The sequence below is a fragment of the Schistocerca serialis genome, chromosome 9 (assembly GCF_023864345.2).
Source record: "Schistocerca serialis cubense isolate TAMUIC-IGC-003099 chromosome 9, iqSchSeri2.2, whole genome shotgun sequence".
In the NCBI taxonomy this organism is placed as follows: Eukaryota; Metazoa; Arthropoda; class Insecta; order Orthoptera; family Acrididae; genus Schistocerca; species Schistocerca serialis.
The window spans coordinates 488,608,310-488,628,911 of NC_064646.1; the positions used below are offsets into that span (position 1 = coordinate 488,608,310).

At 45.3% G+C, this 20,602-nt stretch overlaps 1 protein-coding gene across 1 annotated transcript in view; it reads right to left on the bottom strand.

Moving 5' to 3' along the window:
* LOC126419136 (scavenger receptor class B member 1-like) overlaps window positions 1-20,602 on the bottom strand; it is a 209,037-nt gene that overhangs the window by 33,825 nt on the left and 154,610 nt on the right. Inside the window, exon 4 of the mRNA XM_050086243.1 lies at window positions 14,145-14,289. Coding sequence (XP_049942200.1) covers window positions 14,145-14,289 — 145 coding nt within the window. The remainder of the gene's footprint in view (window positions 1-14,144; window positions 14,290-20,602) is intronic.

The following is a 20,602-nucleotide window of genomic DNA, read 5'->3' on the forward strand; positions in this document are numbered from 1 at the left end:
CAAATCCCGCAGGACATATATGAAAGAATTAGGAAATTTGTACAGAATCTACTGTCACAATTAGTACGAGATATGGGGTGTACTGTTAAAAGAATTCCATGACATCTCAACAAGATGCCATGCAGCTCAACTCTGTTACCACAATTGACTCATCTCAAGAATAAAACACCATCCAAAAAAATACAAGTTGATAACCATCAAGGATGGGGGTACAACATTGCAAGATAATTAATCAGGAACTGCATAGAATTTTCAAGGCAGGAAGAAAGGAAAAGGAAGGAGTGGGCAAGAACATGAGAATATTAGTTACACCAACATCTGTATCTACGTATACGTACATACTCTGCAAGCGACTGTACAGTGTGTGGTGGAGGGTACCCTGTACCACAACTGGTTGTTTCCTTTCCTGATGCACTCACAGATAGAATGAGGGAAAAACGACTATCTATACACATGCACATGAGCCCTAATTTCTTGAATCTTATCTTTGTGGCCCCTACAAAAAATGTATGTTGGCAGCAGCAGTATCATTCTACAATCAGCTCAATTGCTGGTTCTGTAAACTTTCTTGGTAGTGTTCTTTGAAATGAATGTCGTCTTCCTTCCAGGGATTCCCACTTGAGCTCCTGAAGCATATCAGTAACACTTGCATGCTGATGGAACCCACCTGTAACAAATCTAACAACTCACCTCCGAATTGCTTCGCTGTTTTGTTGCAATTGAACCTTCTGTGGATCCCAAACACTCAAGCAGTACTCAAGAATAGGTCACACTAGCATCCTATATGTGGTCTCTTTTACAGATGAACCACACTTTCCTAAAATTCTCCCACTAAACCGAAGTTGATCATTTGCCTTCCCTACTACAATCCTTACATGGTCATTCTATTTCATATCGCTTCACAACATTATGCTCAGATATTTAAATGATGTGACTGTGTCAAGCAGGATATTACTAATGCTATATCTGAATGTTACCGGTTTCTTTTTCCTACTCATCCACATTAATTTAGATTTTTCCTCATTAAGAGCCAGCCGCCATTCACCGCACCAACGAGAAATTTTGCCTAGGTCATTTTATATCAACTTACAATCACTTATCTTCAATACTTTCCTGTATACCATAGCATCATCAGCAAACAACAGTAGATTGCTGCAACCCTGTCTGCCAGATCATTTATGTATGTAGAAAATAGCAACGGTCTTATCACACTTCTGTGGGGCACTCCTGGTATTACCCTGTCTCAAATGAAATCTCAGCATCAAGGAGAACATACTGGGTTTTATTACTTAAGAAGTCTTTGAGCCAGTCACATATCTGGGAGCCTGTTCCATATGCACATACCTTTGTTAAAAATCTGCAGTGGGCTACTGTGTCATAGCCTTTTCAGAAATCTGGAAATTTGAAATCATCCTGCTGCCCTTCATCTATAGTTTGCAGTTTGCATGAGAGAAAAGAGCAAGCTGGGTTTTACATGAGTGATGTTTTCTAAAGCTGTGCTGATTTGTGGACTTGAGCTTTTTGCTCTCTACAAAATTTATAATATTCAAACTCAGGATGTGTTCTATAATTCTGCAGCAAACTGATTTTAAGGACCAGAAGGGCAAAATGTTCTTGTGAAATTACTGAGAAAACATAGTTTTACAAAGAGTTTGTGATAGGATGTAGTCTTGTGTGGGAGATCTCTGTCCACAGGAGAGCAGAGCTCCAGATACCACTAATGGAGGAAATGGTTGGGTTGGAATGTATTAAAAACAGAAACTGGGTGACGATGGTTGTGCTCAGCAGGAGAACAATTGTTTGAAGCAAAGATGTTGTTAAGCTAATTAATCATTATATATATTTTGTAGTGGACTGACCCGACAGCCAATCCACTAGGACGGGTAGCCGAAAGGCACGCGTTTAAGCTCACGCAGGCTGGCGTGAGGTTGGTAATGGCGCCTTGCGAGGTCGTAGCAAATGATGTAGCTGAAGGCTATGCTAACTATTGTCTCGGCAAATGAGAGCGTAATTGTCAGTGAACCATGGCTAGCAACGTTGGCTGTACAACTGGGGCGAGTGCCAGTACGTCTCTCTAGACCTGCCGTGTGGTGGCGCTCGGTCTGCTATCACTGACAGTGGCGACACGCGGGTCCGACGTATAATAATGGACCGCGGCCGATTTAAAGGCTACCACCTAGCAAGTGTGGTGTCTGGTGGTGACACCACATATTTCCTTACCTGATTGAGTCACAGGATTAAGTAGGTTTACTATACATGCTCATTAACAAAGCCTGTTATGTATGAGCCATTAATTTAGGAAATATACTAACCATTCATTAAACTTATATGAACCCATAAGTCCTCATGACAGCATTATATGATATGAAAATGGATTGTTCAGCCATCAGCAGCACTTTAAGCAATTTGTTAAAAGTTTTATGGCGTGCCTACCATGGTTCCACATTGTAAAATTTATATAAATCTTGTTGTTTCAAATGTTGTTGTTGTTGTGGTCTTCAGTCCTGAGACTGGTTTGATGCAGCTCTCCATGCTACTCTATCCTGTGCAAGCTTCTTCATCTCCCAGTACGTACTGGAGCCTACATCCTTCTGAATCTGCTTAGTGTATTCATCTCTTGATCTCCTTCTACGATTTTTACCGTACACACTGCCCTCCAATACTACACTGGTGATCCCTTGATGCCTCAGAACATGTCCTACCAACCGATCCCTTCTTCTACTCAAGTTGTGCCACAAACTCCTCTTCTCCCCAATCCTATTCAGTACCACCTCATTAGTTATGTGATCTACCCATCTAATCTTCAGCATTCTTCTGTAGCACCACATTTCGAAAGCTGCTATTCTCTTCTTCTATAAACTATTTATCGTCCATGTTTCACTTCCATACATGGCTACACTTCATACAAATACTTTCAGAAACGACTTCCTGACACTTAAATCTAGACTCGATGTTAAAAAATTTCTCTTCTTCAGAAACGCTTTCCTTGCCATTGCTAGTCTACATTTTATATCCTCTCTACTTCGACCATCATCAGTTATTTTGCTCTCCAAATAGCAAAACTCCTTTACTACTTTAAATGTCTCATTTCCGAATCTAATGCCCTCAGCGTCACCCGACTTAATCCGACTATATTCCATTATCCTCGTTTTGCTTTTGTTGATGTTCATCTTATATCCTCGTTTCAAGACACTGTTTATTCCGTTCAACTGCTCTTCCAAGTCATTTGCTGTCTCTGACAGAATTACAATGTCATCGGCGAACCTCAAAGTTTTTATTTCTTCTCCATGGATTTTAATACCTACTCCGAAATTTTCTTTTGTTTCCTTTACTGCTTGCTCAATGTACAGATTGAATAACATCGGGGAGAGGCTACAACCCTGTCTCACTCCCTTCCCAACCACTGCTTCCCTTTCATGTCCCTCGACTCTTATAACTGCCATCTGGTTTCTATACAAATTGTAAGTAGCCTTTCGCTCCCTGTATTTTACCCCTGCCATCTTCAGAATTTGAAAGAGAGTATTCCAGTCAACACTGTCAAAAGCTTTCTCTAAGTCTACAAATGCTAGAAATTTAGGTTTGCCTTTTCTTAATCTAGCTTCTAAAATAAGTCGTAGGGTCAGTATTGCCTCACGTGTTCCCATATTTCTACAGAATCCAAACTGTGCTCATGGACCTTCCAATTGACGATGATACACAGTAATAGCATCGGGATTGAATACAATAGCCACCATGACTACATGTGTCCACCAGAGTACTGCTTTAAACAGGTTGTGATTGTAACCTTTCCTAGGAATCCAGTAATAGTTTCCCATGCATCACAGCTGGTTTACTCTAATCCTTGGAAATTCACATTGACCATAAAACACTGAAACTGCATCGCGATTGAATACAACGACAACTATGCCAACTACAGTCTAGGGGAGTATTGGTTCAAACGGTCTGTGCTCTGAACCTTTCCTGGGAATCCAGTTAAAGTTTCCTATGCATCGCAGATGGTTTACTCTAACCCTTGGACATTCACATTGACGATAAAACACTGAAATAGCATCGGGATTGAATACAACAGCAACCATGCCAAATACAGTCTAGGGGAGTACTGGTTCAAACGGTCTGTGCTTGGAACCTTTCCTGGGAATCCAGTTGTAGTTTCCTATGCATCACAGCTGATTTACTCTAACCCTTGGACATTAACAATGACGATAAAACACTGAAATTGCATCGGGATTGAATACAACAGCAACCATACCATCTTCAATCTAGGGGAGTAGTGCTTCAAACGGACTGTGATTGGAATCTTTCCTGGTAATCCAGTAGTAGATGCTCAGAGCCATTTTTGAATCAGATTGTGATGGCCCAGAGGCTCGGCGCGAGCAATTAGGATACAGCACGAGAAGTCGGGTGTTTGAGAAGTGCTATGGCGAGTGTCTTCAACACGTGGCGAAACTGAGTTGAAACTATATCCAGACGTCGAGATGTTGCATGCGATACCTGATTACAGATGTCGGAGGTGTAGGCTCGGCAGACTGGTAAAACAGGACAGGCGGTGAACTGTGACGGAAATAACATCAGACTTTAAAGCTGGGCAGAGTACAAGTGTGTCCGAACACGCAGTGCACCGAACACTGCTAACGATTGGCCACCGCAGCCGATGACTTATGCATGTGCCAGTGTTAATGTGGTGTCACCGCCAGACACCACACTTGCTAGGTGGTAGCCTTTTAAATCGGCCGCGGTCAGCTAGTATACGACGAACCCGCGTCTCGCCACTAAGCGCCGCCACACGGCAGGTCTAGAGAGACTTAATAGCACTAGCCCCAGTTGTACAGCCGACGTTGCTAGCCATGGTTCACTGAGAATTACGCTCTCAATTGCCGAGACGATAGTTAGCATAGCCATCAGCTACGTCAATTGCTACGACCTAGCAAGGCGCCAATTATCCTTTGCTATGTATCTAATGACGCATATACTGTATCAACAAGACCAATGTTCACAAATTGTGGATTAAAGTTAAGTATTCCAGCAGCTACGTACTTTACTTTATAGGATTCATTACGTATCCTGTTTCAGACCTCACGCCAGCCTGCGTGAGTTTAAGCGCGTGCCTTTCGGTTACCCGTCACTGTGGATTGGCTGTCTTGCCAGTCCACAACATTTTTGGCGACGACGATTTAACGGTCGTATTACTCTAATTTACTTGTGTCATGGCTTCGCCACAATCTCCAGATGTGCTGTCCTAATTTTATCACTTGCAGAATCAGCAGACGCAGGCGTTATTGGATGCCCTTGGACAGCTCGTCCAGGGTCACCGTGCAATGCAAAACGATGCGGCGGCCGCCGCTCCACCGCTACCGCAGCCACAACATGCAGTTGCACCACCTTTTCGTCAATTCAATGCGGCGATGGAAAGCTGGACGGAGTGGTCACGCCAATTTGGATTTCATCTCGCCGCCTACAGAATTCAAGGTAACGAGCGGCAGCCTCATTTATTGGCGTGTGTAGGGGTGCAAACGTACCGTGTGATAGTGAAATTATTTCCCCGACGTGACGTAGCAACTCTGTCCTACGACGAAATTTTGTCTGCTTTAGATGCCTATTTCAAGGAATCAGTTAATGTAGTTGCAAAACGGTATACGTTCTTTCGTACAAAACGTACAGCCGGTCAAACTAATCGGGAGTGGGTTGCAACTTTGCAAGGCCTTACCAGGGATTGTGCTTTTGAGTGTGAATGTGGACTCCCTTATTCAGATACTATGGTACGTGATGCAATTGCACAGAACGTTTCTGATGTTCGTATACGGGAGCAAATTTTGAAACTAGTCAATCCCTGCCTTCAACAAGTGATAGACATATTGGATAGGCAAGACACACTTGACTTTGCTCAGGAATCATTTGGAACTTCGCCAGCTGTGTGTCACATTAACCGGCCCGCCGGGCGAGCTGCACGGAACTGTAAACAGCCCTCGCGCACGTCCGCGCAGCCACGTGTCCCGCGCCAGCATGCAAATGCAGTGAAATCATACCCGCAGTGTGCTACTAGACATTCGCGTGAGAATTGCCCGTCACGCCAAGCTATTTGCTTTTTCTGTAATAAAAAAGGACATGTTCAGAGTGTTTGCCAGTAAAAGCTCCGATCGGACATTCACAACCATTCCCGGCCCTTTGCTTCGCGCCGGAATCGAACCAAGAATACTCAGGCTCGTGAACCTTCACCCATGGACATTCATGTAGTTAATTCCACTCCGCCCAGTGCCACTCTCTCTCACGGTGACTGTGTTCGTCCCACAAAAAGTGTGCGTCGACATCGACGGAAATCACGTCAAGTCGCGAGTGATTCTGTACCAGTGTCTGTTCACGTTGCACAAAACAGTCGCTCTTGTCGTCAGCAGGACAATAAACTTTTTGTCGACTTTGACATTAATGGCAACGTGATCCCATTCCAGCTCGATACCGGAGCTACAGTTTCACTGATCAATAAAGACACGTACGAACAACTGGGCACACCTCCGTTACGTGCCGCAAATGTTAAGTTACATAGTTATTCCGGACAGCATATCCCTGTGTTCGGACAGTGCAGCCTTCTTGCAACATACGAAGGACAAACAAAACTTGTGTCATTTTACGTCCTTCGTTCTTCTTCTGCAGTGAACTTGTTTAGTTTAGATTTATTTCAGTTGTTTAACTTGTCTATAGTAAATCAGGTCCTATCAGTGAACCAGACTGTGCCTTCAGCCAGTGTTTCTCGTCTATGTGAAGAATTTGCAGACATTTTTGCACCGGGCCTTGGTTGCGCTAAGAACTATAAAGCACATTTGGAACTGAAAGTAAGCGCGCAACCGAAATTTTTCCAAGCGCGCAATGTTCCCTACGCATTGCGTGATGAGGTCGCAAGAACATTACACGATTTAGAATCACAAGGTGTAATTGAACGTGTGCAGGCTTCTCTCTGGGCTTCACCCTTAGTAATTTTGCCAAAACTTTCCGGAAAATTGAGACTTTGCATGGACTTCAAGGCAACAGTGAATCCACAACTAGTGATTGCCACTTTTCCTTTACCCAGCCCGGAAGATCTTTTTGACAAACTGTGCCAGGGTAAATATTTTTCTAAGTTGGACCTAGCAGATGCGTACTTGCAAATACCGGTGGACGAAGAATCCCAGTGCGTATTGGTGGTTAACACGCATCTTGGTTTGTATCGCTTCAAAAGACTGCCATTCGGGTGTGCATCCGTCCCTGCATTGTTCCAGCAATATTTACAAACTGTTTGTGCGTCGGTCCCTACTGCAGCAAACTATCTGGACGATATTGTGATCTCCGGAAAGACAGAAGAAGAACATTTAGCCAACCTCCGAACATTATTTCAGGCCTTGCGACAACATGGTCTTCGCTTGCGGGAGGACAAATGTGTGTTTTTTGCTCGGGACTTACCATATCTGGGCCATGTACTCAATGCCCAAGGCATACATCCCAGTCCAGAGCACCTCCGTGCCATACAAGTCTTGCCTTCACCGCAGAATTTGAAGCAGCTGCAGAGTGTGCTGGGTAAAATAAATTACTATCGTCGCTATGTGCGCAATGCCTCTTCCATTTCAGCTCCGCTTCATCGCTTACGCCGTAAAGGTGTTCCGTTCGTCTGGACGACGGAATGCGAACGCGCCTTTCGCCAGTTGAAATCGGCGTTGCTTTCTAATACTTGCCTTACGCCATTCGATCCACAGAAACCCCTTTTGTTGATGGTAGATGCATCGGATTTCGGGATCGGTGCTGAGCTTGCGCACAAAGATGGTTCGCATGATCGCCCTATTGCCTTTGCGTCCAAATTGCTCTCGTCAGCGCAAAGAAATTATTCACAGATCGAGAAAGAAGCTTTGGCTCTCGTATTTGGTGTTACAAAGTTTCATGATTTCTTGTATGGTCGTCAATTTACCATCATCACAGACCACAAACCTTTGACATCGCTTTTTCATCCGTACATGCCTGTACCTCCACGTACAGCGCAGAAATTCATTCGCTGGTCTATTTTCCTCTCGCAGTACTGCTACGATATCTTGTATCGGTCCACTGCTAAGCACTGAAACGCCGATGCGTTGTCCCGTTTGCCTGTTGCTGAGGATAGAGCATTCGATTCCTCCGAACTTGCTTGCATGTTCATTGATGCGGAAACCGATGACGTGGTCGAATCGTTTCCGATCGATTTTCGTCGTATAGCTACAGCCACAGCTGCTGACCCTGCCCTTGCTACCGTTTTGCGTTTTGTTGCTACGCAATGGCCCTTGTCAAAGTCACGGATCGAGGATCCGTTGGTTCGCCAATTTTTTGCTCACAAGGAGAGACTTTTTGTACGACGTGGTGTTTTGCTGTTGCGTTCTGATAATGATCAGTCCAGGGTCGTGGTCCCACGTTCGTTACAGTCCTCTGTCTTACGGCTTCTCCACCAAGGACATTGGGGTATAGTGCGAACGAAACAACTTGCTCGTCAGCACTGTACTTGGTTCGGAATCGATGCTGCGATTACGAATATGTGTTCTTCTTGCATGGCGTGTGCCGACCAACAATCCGCACCACCGCGGAAATTCTTTGCATGGCCAAAAGCCACTTCCCCTTGGCAACGCTTACACATCGATTTTGCTGGTCCATTCTGGAATGCGCGATGGTTGGTTGTTGTCGATTCATTCAGTAATTTTCCTTTTGTTGTCCGGATGTCTTCCACGACGTCATCTGCCACCATCCAAGCGTTGTCCGCTATCTTTTGCATTGAAGGTCTTCCACAGACTATTGTTTCCGACAATGGCCCACAATTCATGTCCGCAGAATTTCAGTCATTGTGCAAGGCCAATGGTATTCAACATCTAACGTCCGCGCCGTTTTCGCCTCAGTCAAACGGTGCCGCTGAACTATTGGTCCGGACTTTCAAGTCACAGATGTTGAAGTTGATAGAGTCGCATTCTCGGGAGGACGCGTTATTGCTCTTCTTGTCTTCGTATCGCTCTCAGCCCCGAGATGGTCGCTCGCCGGCTGAGTTGCTCCACGGTCGTCCTCATCGAACCTTGATGTCTTTGCTGCATCCGCCGCATCAGGTTCCTGTGCAGCGGCAGCCACCTGCTTTTGCTCCAGGCGACGTTGTATACTATCGCAACTATCGCGGTTCACAGCGTTGGCTCGCAGGGCGCATTCTTCGCTGCCTCGGCCGCGCTATGTATCTGGTTTTGGGGGCCTCTGGTGGGGTGCGTCGGCATCTCAATCAGCTGCGCTTCTGTCGTCGCACGGGTTCTGCCGCTCCCCGTCTGCTTTCAGCAACGGTGCCGTCCGGTCAGCGCCCTGGGGACCCATCTACTGGCTCGCCTCATCCCCAGGTGTTACCGACGCTGCTTTCCATTTTGCCCCATGGCGACGCGCCGCCGCCGCCGCCGCTTGTTATCCCGCCGGCACCGCCCGCAGAGGACGCTTCGCTGCAGCCGCCAAGCGCCTCCCTGTGTCACGCGCCGCCTATCGCTTCCCGTGACCAGCTGTCCTCCGACATGGAACTCTTGCCCGCTCCGGACCAGATGTCGTCTTCGCCCGTCGGGTGCTCCGACTCGATGGAGGTCGACCCTTCGGCCCCTCCTGACTATCTTAGGGCGCATAACCCGCCTGTTGGCGTGCACCCTGGACTAGGTTTTCAGGCCTTTCCTAGCTCCCCTCGGACCGAATGGCCGGGTGCGGGTGGCGCAGCCTCGCCTGTTGTTAGGCTCCCCACCTCGTCGCATACGCCAACATGGGGTCCTCTCCACGGCCGACGGAAGCCTTATTACACAGCCGTACGCCGATTTGCGGGGGGGGGGGGGGAATGTGGTGTCACCGCCAGTCACCACACTTGCTAGGTGGTAGACTTTTAAATCGGCCGCGGTCCGCTAGTATACGACGGACCCGCGTGTCGCCACTATCAGTGATAGCAGACCGAGCGCCGCCACACGGCACGTCTAGAGAGACCTAATAGCACTCGCCCCAGTTGTACAGCCGACGTTGCTAGCCATGGTTCACTGAGAATTACACTCTCAATTGCCGAGACGATAGTTAGTATAGCCTTCAGCTACGTCAATTGCTACGACCTAGCAAGGCGCCAATTATCCTTTGCTATGTATCTAATGACGCATATACTGTATCAACGAGACCAATGTTCACCAATTGTGGATTAAAGTTAAGTATTCCAGCAGCTACGTACTTTTCTTTATAGCATTCATTACGTATCCTGTTTCAGACCTCACGCCAGCCTGCGTGAGTTTAAGCGCATGCCTTTCAGTTACTGTGGATTGGCTGTCTTGCCAGTCCACAACAGTTAACACCACGACATCGGCAACTACGACTGACCATCGGCGCTAGACGTTGGCGCAGTGACAGAGTGTTGCATGGTCTGGTGAATCCCGATACCTTCTTCATCGTGCCGATGAGAGGGCACGAATCTGTCGTCTTCCAGCGTAACAGGTCCTTGACACCTGTAGTATGGGACGGAGAAAAGCTGGCGAAGGCTCCATTGTGCTCTCGGGAGCATTCACGTGGGCTTCTATGGGATCAATGGATCTCGTGCAAGGCACCATGTCGGCCAAGGAGTATCGTACAAAAAATGTTCAAATGCGTATGAAATCTTATGGGACTTAACTGCTAAGGTCATCAGTCCCTAAGCTTACACACTACTTAAACTAAATTATCCTAAGGACAAACACACACACCGATGCCCGAGGGAGGACTGGAACCTCCGCCGGGACCAGCCGCACAGTCCATGACTGTAGCGCCCTAGACCGCTCGGCTAACCCCGCACGGCGAGTATCGTACATTCGTTGCAGACTACGTATACCTCTTTATGGCGATCATGTTTCCCGATAGCAGTGGCACTTTTCAGTAAGATAATGCGCCATGTCACAAGGCTAGGAGTATGATGGGGTGGTTCGAGGACACAGTGGCGAGTTCCAATTGATGTGATGGCCCCCTAAACCGATCAAACACATCTGGGATGAGGTTGAACGTGGCTCATCGCCTCCCCTCCCTGAATTTACAGGAATTAAGGTGACTTGTAGATGAAGATGAAATGGGAGATATGATACTGTGTGAAGAGTTCGACAGAGCACTGAAAGACCTGAGTCGAAACAAGGCCCGGGGAGTAGATAACACTCAATTAGAACTACGGTCGGTCTTGGGAGAGCCAATCCTGGTGAGCAAGATGTATGAGACAGGCGAAATACCCTCAGACTTCAAGAAGAATATAATAATTCCAATCCCAAAGAAAGCAGGTGTTGACAGATGTGAAAATTACCGAAGTATCAGTTTAATAAGTCACAGCTGCAAAATACTAACACGAATTCTTTACAGACGAATGGAAAAACTGGTAAAAGCCGACCTCGGGGAAGATCAGCTTGGATTCCGTAGAAATATTGGAACACGCGATGCGATACTGACCCTGCGACTTATCTTAGAAGAAAGATTAAGGGAAGGCAAACCTACGTTTCTAGTATTTGTAGACTTCGAGAAAGCTTTTGACAATGTTGACTGGTATACCCTCTTTCAAATTCTAAAGATGGCAGGGTTAATATACAAGGATCAAGAGGCTATTTACAATTTGTACAGAAACCAGATGGTAGCTATAAGAGTCGAGGGGCATGAAGGGGAAGCAGTGGTTGGGAAGGGAGCGAGACAGGGTTGTAGCCTCTCCCCGACGTTATTCAATCTGTATATTGAGCAAGCAGTAAAGGAAACAAAAGAAAAGTTCGGAGTAGGTATTAAAATCCATGGAGAAGAAATAAAAACTTTGAGGTTCGCCGATGACATTGTAATTCTGTCAGAGACAGCAAATGACTTGGAAAAGCAGTGAACGGAATAAACAGTGTCTTGAAAGGAGGATATAAGATGAACATCAACAAAAGCAAAACGAGGATAATGGAATGTAGTCGAATTAAGTCGGGTGACGCAGAGGGAATTAGATTAGGAAATGAGACACTTAAAGTAGTAAAGGAGTTTTGCTATTTGGGGAGCAATATAACTGATGATGGTCGAAGTAGAGAGGATATAAAATGTAGACTGGCAATGGAAAGGAAAGCGTTTCTGAAGAAGAGAAATTTTTTAACATCGAGTCTAGATTTAAGTGTCAGGAAGTCGTTTCTGAAAGTATTTGTATGAAGTGTAGCCATGTATGGAAGTGAAACATGGAAGATAAATAGTTTATAGAAGAAGAGAATAGCAGCTTTCGAAATGTGGTGTTACAGAAGAATGCTGAAGATTAGATGGGCAGATCACATAACTAATAAGGAGGTATTGAATAGAATTGGGGAAAAGAGGAGTTTGTGGCACAACTTGACAAGAAGAAGGGACCGGTTGGTAGGACATGTTCTGAGACATCAAGGGATAACAAATTTAGCATTGGAGGGCAGCGTGGAGGGTAAAAATCGTAGAGGGAGGCCAAGAGATGAATACTCTAAGCAGATTCAGAAGGATGTAGGTTGCAGTACGTACTGGGAGATGAAGAAGCTTGCACAGGATAGAGTAGCATGGAGAGCTGCATCAAACCAGTCTCAGGACTGAAGACTACAACAAAACACAAGTGACTTGTTTGTGTGTGTAGATGTGATGGCAACTCTCTCCAGTGACCTACCAAAGCCTCACTGCTTCCATGCCATGCTGCTGTTATCCGTGGCAAGGGTGGACACACTGGCCAGCAGTTAGATGGTGATAAAGCTCCAGCTGATCAGCGGCTGCTCCCTAATGGGTATGTAAATGCGATTTTTATGAAAAATACGCGCCTTGTTATTTCTAATCACATATCGCACACAAAAGATTGCAAACGTACATTCCTAGTTACCGATCTTTTATAAAGGATTGTCAACAAAGATTGTTTGAATAAAAAGAATACAAATTTTTTTTTCATATTTCATATATTCAGTGAAATGATCGTAGAAAGGCACCAATATTTAAAGTTTACCACAGCCAGGAAGCGCACCCAGACTGCCGACTCTCACAGAGCCGAGCTGCCTGTTGAAAAATCGACTTTACTTTTCGGTAATTAGGGTGGTCGGAAAAGTTCACAGTCGACTTTATCAATATTTTTTGACAGTTGTATCGAACGGTTTTGTGTTATTGATGCCTGAGTTCCGAACTTGACGTACCACAGTTACAAAAATCCGATTGCCGCGTGGTCTCGTTGTGAGGTGAGGAGTTATTGATTTATTTAACCTGGCAAGATTAGGGCCATCAGGCCCTCTCTTACATCTAACGAGACGTTCTACTTATTTTACATTTATATGTTTTAGTAGGCATGTTAAACTACATCTAATACTAAAAATGAAATAAACAATTACAAAGGCACACCTGGAAAAATACATACATATAGAGTTTATATTCGTAGATAATAAGTACTGTTATAATTAGACATTATTGAAGAGACAGATTTAGAATAGGAGTGCTAGCGGCGGAGAGTATGAGGGAGACTGATGGTGAAGAGAGGAGAAGAACAGAGAGACATGATGAAACATAATTAAGGAAATATAAAGGAAAAGAAGATTGCGTGGCTAATATAGATGAAGGCATCTCAGGAGCAAGATAGGAGACGCTAGCTTTGCTATTTGACAGATGAGAGCATTGGCCTTGTACATTAATTTTGTGGAGAACGTTATGAGGATGATAGTAGGAAATGCTTCAGCTTCTTCTTAAAAGCAGCAGGAGATTGAATTTTGCTCAAGGTAAGTGGCAGTTTGTTCCAGAGGCGGACAGCGGCAACTGAGAAGGAGTTTGCAAAAGTTTTTGTTTTGTGAGTGGGCACAGTTAGGATACCAAATAAGAGAGACCTCGTGTTTCGATTATGATGGCATGACAGGTTTTTAATCTCTGAAGCAAGGTACTGGGGTGCTTGCGCGACGAAGAGTCGGTGAAGTAGACATAGAGTGTGGTAGTCACGCAATTTGTCCGGTCGCAGCCACCCTAGCTCGGAGTATGAAGCACTAACATGATCATATCGGCGATTGTTGCAGGTGTAACGCACACAGGCATTCGTGATTAGTTCTAGCCGTCTTTTGTTTTCACTACTCATTGGCACAGAAGAGGATTTCGTAGCACGCCGCATCAAAGCAGACACTAGATGGATAGGGGAGGAAAGTTGTGCGAGCTGACCGCTGGCGACTCACCATGAGGGCGATGTGCGGCAGCACGAGCAGGTCGTCCTCGCGGCGCACCGGGTTGTGGTCGGGCGCCCACAGCAGCGGGTGGCGCGGCGACGTGCTCAGCGTGCCGTTCTCGTTGAACGTGATGTTCGCGTGCTCCAGCAGCTCCCTGCCAACACAGCGCCGCGTCACTGCCCTGCCGCGCACCCCGTTGAAGGTCTAGCAAGCTGTGCACATTACAAGTTTTACACCACGAGAACCGTCAGCTAACGGAGGAGAGTCCCAGAAAGACTGAAAAACTGCTATATTTTGGAAACCTTTCACTTTTTTCTTTACAACTTTTTACGATAAAATAAAGTACTCTCGTAGAACTTAAGGGGGGTAGGACGTCAAACGGGACGACTTGGAGCAGGAGAGACACCATAGGACAGTTTAATTTCCACTGTCTATACTTTTAAAAATAAATTCATAAAACTTTGTCAGAATGACCAGAAAGGATTCAGGATTTACACTTATAGTGGTGGAACTTCAAAAAAATAAGAAAATAATTTATTATTTTACGTTTGTATTTCACCTTTTTTTCACTTGCCATTGGCTGCGTTACCGAGCGAGGTGGCGCAGTGGTTAGACACTAAACTCGCATTCGGGAGGACGACGGTTCAATCCCGCGTCCGGCCATCCTGATTTAGGTTTTCGGTGATTTCCCTAAATCGCTCCAGGCAAATGCCGGGATGGTTCCTTTCAAAGGGCACGGTCGACTTCCTTCCCCGTCCTTCCCTAATCCGATGAGATCGATGACCTCACTGTCTGGTCTCCTTCCCCAAACCAACCATTGGCTGCATTAGTTGCTATAGGTACACTTTTCTTCATAACTGTTGTGTACATAGTTCCGCGTAGTCAGCGCGTACACAACTTTCCCACTAGAGCGCGCCCCCCCACTAAACAGAACAGCGCAGGCGCAGCGCTCGTCCGTCTCCGCTCTACGAGATGGCGCTGTCATAAAGACGGACCAAATTCTGCTTGCGCCGATCCGCGTATTAATATGTAACGCAGCCAATGAGATTGCTGCTAACGTAGAACCTTTTCACCTCGCGGATCACACTCGCGCAGTGATACCTGAACGCTCGCGGTACAGACCTCCGATTAGTCAGTCTGCATTAGTCTGCATTTATTTGTACCAGTCCATAGTCAAGTTTCAGTCTGCACCTAATAAGATTATCATATTCCTGTACATAGCGCTAGTCTCCCCGGTCCTCTCCCACCCCCGCCCGCTGCCGCGCCTGTATTCCCACGTCCCACCCGGTCTCCATCTCTCCACCCTCCTTACCCTCTCCCAAGGTGGCTTCCGCCAGCTCCCCCTCCCTGATGATGTCCTCCTCCCCTCCATCTACCCCTCCTATCTACTTTGATCCTCCCCTCCCCTTCCTGTGTCCTTTCCTTTAGGCACCCTCCCTCCCTTCCCTTCCCTTCTCTTTCCTTTCCCCCCTTCCTCCTCCCCTCTTCCCCCGGGCTTCCCCTCCCTCCCTCCCCCTCTCTCCTCTGCCCATGGCATCTCTGCTCTCCCCTCTCCCATTCCCCTCCTCCTCCTCCTCCTCCTCCTCCACTCTTGGCAGGTCCCCGGACTCGTACACGCTCAGTGAACATTCGCGCGCCGGAGATCGTCGCCGTCAGTGTTTCGTGTGTGTGCCTTCGTTTGTGTGTAGTGTTGTTCGCCGCCACGCCACCACCGTTCACGTGCCGTCGCCATTATCCATGTTATGTGAACCGTGTCGCCTAGTGTTAGTGCTGTTTCTCGTCCAGTGTGAACGGCTCCATGTTTTTTCGGTTTTTAGTGTCTACATTTTTTGCCCACCGTTTTGACTGTCTTCTCTGCGCCACCTTTATGTACTACTTGTTGTCAAACTCAAGGCTGAAGAGCGGCGTATTGTGCTGCTGCCAGCCCGCCTTTGTATAAGGTGTTTAAAACCACAATAAAGAAAAAAAAACCTGTACATAGCCATGAAGAGAAATATATAGACACTTTGTCTAGTATCAGAGATATGTGAGAATAAGATTAACGTACCAAGACCAAAGGAGCTTCAGATTGTCAATTGTAAACAGCATGCAGAATCAAGTTACGTAATATGTAGGTTTTTTTATTATTTTAATAAATGTGGGTGAAAATTAAACAAGTTCTGTTTAAAGTTGGTCACCGTCAATCTGCTACTCTAAGCGTGCAAGTGGCATTTCTATCGTCTGACCTAACGGCAGAAGATAAACACGCCACGATAAGACCACGAGACATATTGCTGACACTCGCCTACTTCGTTAGAGCGACAAGTCAAATAATCTGATGGTGTGTGTAGCGAAGGTCTTACAGTACGCACACCACAATAAGTAAGGGAGAGATGACTTTTGCACAGCATACAAACCATACCTACAGGTGTATGAAACTCTAGAATTTTCCAAATCTATTAAAAACTGTGGTAAAAATTGAGGTAATTAACTATAAAATTTGAGTTTTTTCTAAACATGAACCATAAAATATAGCAGCACATTCATTTTTTCATAAATTAAATAATTTCTAGAGTTTCATAAATCTGTAAGTATGATTTGTATGCTGTGCAAAATTCATCGAAGAATCTCTTACATATGAAGAAATGGGTACCTATAGCAACAAACGCAGCCAATAGAAGTGAAGAAATGATGAATTTTCACACGTAAAAAAAATTATTTTGTTATATTTTTGAACTTCCATTGCTATGATTGTGAAACCTGAATCCTTCCTGGTCAAGCTGACAAAGTTTTATGAATTTATTCATAAAAGTGTAGACAGTGGAAATTAAAATGTCATGGGGTGTCTCTCCTGCTCCAAGACGGCCCGTTTGACGTCCTACCCCCCCCCCCCCCCCTTAAATTGCCTACAATTTTCACCACTGTCACAAGTATAACGAACTATAAAGGAATGCCAATATTCTCAAGTTACCAAAATACTGTGAGGTGTTTTTTGCCAACTTTTTATCCGTCTGCCAAAGCGGTAACTTTATTTCTTTATTAAATAATTAGATAAGAGAATTTTAATAAGCATTCCAACTATTAAACATAACTTTACATATAGAAATATAGAATTAAGTTTTGATTTTACGAATTTATATGTATTTCGATTTTATAGTATCTAATATATCAGTAACTATGATTCGTAATACAGGCAAACACATAAAGTAATGGAGTTCAAAATCTTGTAAGGGGTCAACCGCCTCTATCGTATCGAGAATACACTACTGGTCATTAAAATTGCTACACCACGAAGATGACGTGCTACAGACGCGAAATGTAACCGACAGGAAGAAGATGCTGTGATATGCAAATGATTAGCTTTTCAGAGCATTCACACAAGGTTGGCGCCGGTGGTGACACCTACAACGTGCTGACATGAGGAAAGTTTCCAACCGATTTCTCATACACAAACGGCAGTTGACCGGCGTTGCATGGTGAAACGTTATTGTGATGCCTCGTGTAAGGAGGAGAAATGCGTACCATCACGTTTCCGACTTTGATAAAGGTCGGATTGTAGCCTATCACGATTGTGGTTTATCGTATCGCGACATTGCTGCTCGCGTTGGCGGAGATCCAATGAGTGTTAGCAGAATATGGAATCGGTGGGTTCAGGAGGGTAATATGGAACGCCGTGCTGGATCCAAACGGCATCGTATCACTAGCAGTCGAGATGACAGACATCTTATCCGCATGGCTGTAACGGATCGTGCAGCCGCGTCTCGATCCCTGAGTCAACAGATGGGGACGTTTGTAAGACAACAACCATCTGGACGAACAGTTCGACGACGTTTGCAGCAGCATGGACTATTAGCTCGGAGACCATGGCAGGAGTTACCCTTGACGCCGCATCACAGACAGGAGAGCCTGCAATGGCGTACTCGACGACGAACCTGGGTGCACGAATGGCAATACGTAATTTTTTCGGATGAATCCAGGTTCTGTTTACAGCATCACGATGGTCGCATTCGTGTTTGGCGACATCGCGGTGAACGCACATTGGAAGCATGTATTCGTCATCGCTATACTGGCGTATCACCCGGCGTGATGGTGTGGGGTGTCATTGGTTACACGTCTCGGTCACCTCTTGTTCGTATTGACTGCACTTTGAACAGTGGACGTTACATTTCAGATGTGTTACCACCCGAGCCTCTACCCTTCATTCGATTCTTGTGAAACCCTACATTTCAGCAGGATAATGCACGACCGCGTGTTGCAGGTCGTGTACGGGCCTTTCTGGATACAGAAAATGTCCGACTGCTGCCCTGGCCAACACGTTCTCGAGATGTCTCATGAATTGAAAACGTCAGGTCAATGGTGTCCGAGCAACTGGCTCGTCACAAAACTCCAGTCACTACTCTTGATGAACTGTGATATCGTTTTGAACCTGCATGGGCAGCTGTACCTATACACGCCATCCAAGCTCTGTTTGACTCAATGCCCAGGTGTATCAAGGCCGTTATTATGGATAGAGGTGGTTGTTCTGGATACTGATTTTTCAGGATCTATGCTCATAAATTGCGTGAAAATGTAATCACATGTTCGTTCTAGTATAATATATTTGTCCAATGAATACCCTTTTATCATATGCGTTTCTTCTTGGTGTAGCAATTTTAATGGCCAGTAGTGTAATATATCTTTGCCTCTTGCAGGTCGCCGTAGGTACTATCGATAGTCGAGCGCCCAATGCGCCAGACGGGAGTCGATGTTGAGGTTCCGGGCAAGTAAGTTGTTGGCTGTTAAGGGAGCGGGATGGATTTCGGCAGGACAGCCGACCGCGTTTGCAATTGTTTAACGACTGTGTGTGTCACCCAAAGCCGTGGGCCTGAAGTCCAGCAAATACGTAGATGGCGTTAACTGAGTGATTTGTTTGATGTGTTTAAGTGTTCAATTGTGCACCGTGATTACGCGACAACAGTGCCGGACACCCGCGATTTGGATTGCAGTGATGATTGTGTATTCATTGCCACATGAAGAATTTTTTCGTGTGACGATATTAATAGGTAACCTGTGACGAATTAACCGTTATTACTTTGTCGGATGAAGGAGTAACTGCCTTATTCGTGCTGTTTAGACAAAAGATATAGAACATTAACAACAAAGTATGTACCGATTATTGTTACCAGACATTCTAATTAGCTTTGTTGGATTTGATACGAAAAGCTCCCGTGCTGTTAACCGATGGGCATACGGCCAAACTATTTTAAACTGTTAGGCTATAATCCACTAGTCATTAACGGTGAGCTTCATAGGAAGTGATTCAATGTGCTGGCTTGATTGTCAGTTTCAAAACAGAATTTTTTTTTCAGGTTAAGTTTCAGTCATCAGTTGCAAATAAATTTGTCATATTCAGAAGCTTAGTTTAGCAGACAGTCAATATCTTTTACATAGAAGGATTACGTCACGGTATGCTCGGAAATTTAAATATTGTATGCGATTATTTTAAACACTCTTTGACAATTTAAAATAACTGTATCACATCTATTTATACATTTGTCCCGAAAAAAATAGTACTGTACTTGCTCAAAATTGCAGCCACGAATAAAATAATAAATAAATAATAGCTGAGCCACACACGTTGAATCAAACATATAAACGACTGTAGCAGCTTGTCTGTGGATTCGAGCATCTTGCTCTTGCGGTAATATTTCATAAAGCGAGAACGGTTCCACCAATCGAAATCATACAGTCGTACAAGGTCTTGCAATTTGTTTCAGAATTCGTAATGAAGCGTTTCAGTCGCTCAAACATAGCCAGTCGTGTGTGTTGTCGACAACTGACTTTTTTCGGGAAACGTTGCGCGTCACAAACTAGAATTTGGTTTATAGACGTTTTTAATTTGTGTTTAAAAGTGTAAATCTCGTCAGTCACTCAGTCACGTCTGTTAGTAAATATTTACCCCTTGCACTGAGAGATTTAATGTACGCTCTATTGTTCGTGCCGCATATTGCTTTTGTGATTGGTGTTGTAATGACATTGGAAATGAGTGTTTTCCCCATAATAGTGTGGTGGCATATGTACTTTGGATGGCGTGCAAACGATACGAAAAATAAAGCCATTCACGTTCTATACTGAACGATAAGGCTTGTCGACTCTTCCATCTTAACTGCCAAGAACTTCCAATGAAGAACGTCAACGCAAAACGTACACGACTGGTATTGCTAGCAGGCAGCTGGGGGCGCCAGGGGGCGATTGCCTGGCTCCTGCGGGGTCCGACCTCGTCCCACGTCGCGCCCGCCCGGGCTGACTAGGGGAAGGCCTCAGAGACGGCCAACCGATTCGGCTCACATTTGGCAGGTCGCCTGTGTACAACCTAAAACGAAGGAATCTAAGATATTTTGGGTCAACACCCCCAAGTTTTTGAGAAAAATCACCCCTAAATGTTATGACGAGCGATCGACTCAAAATTGGCGGGATCGATAGATAATTGTAAATAGAGCATTTTTCAT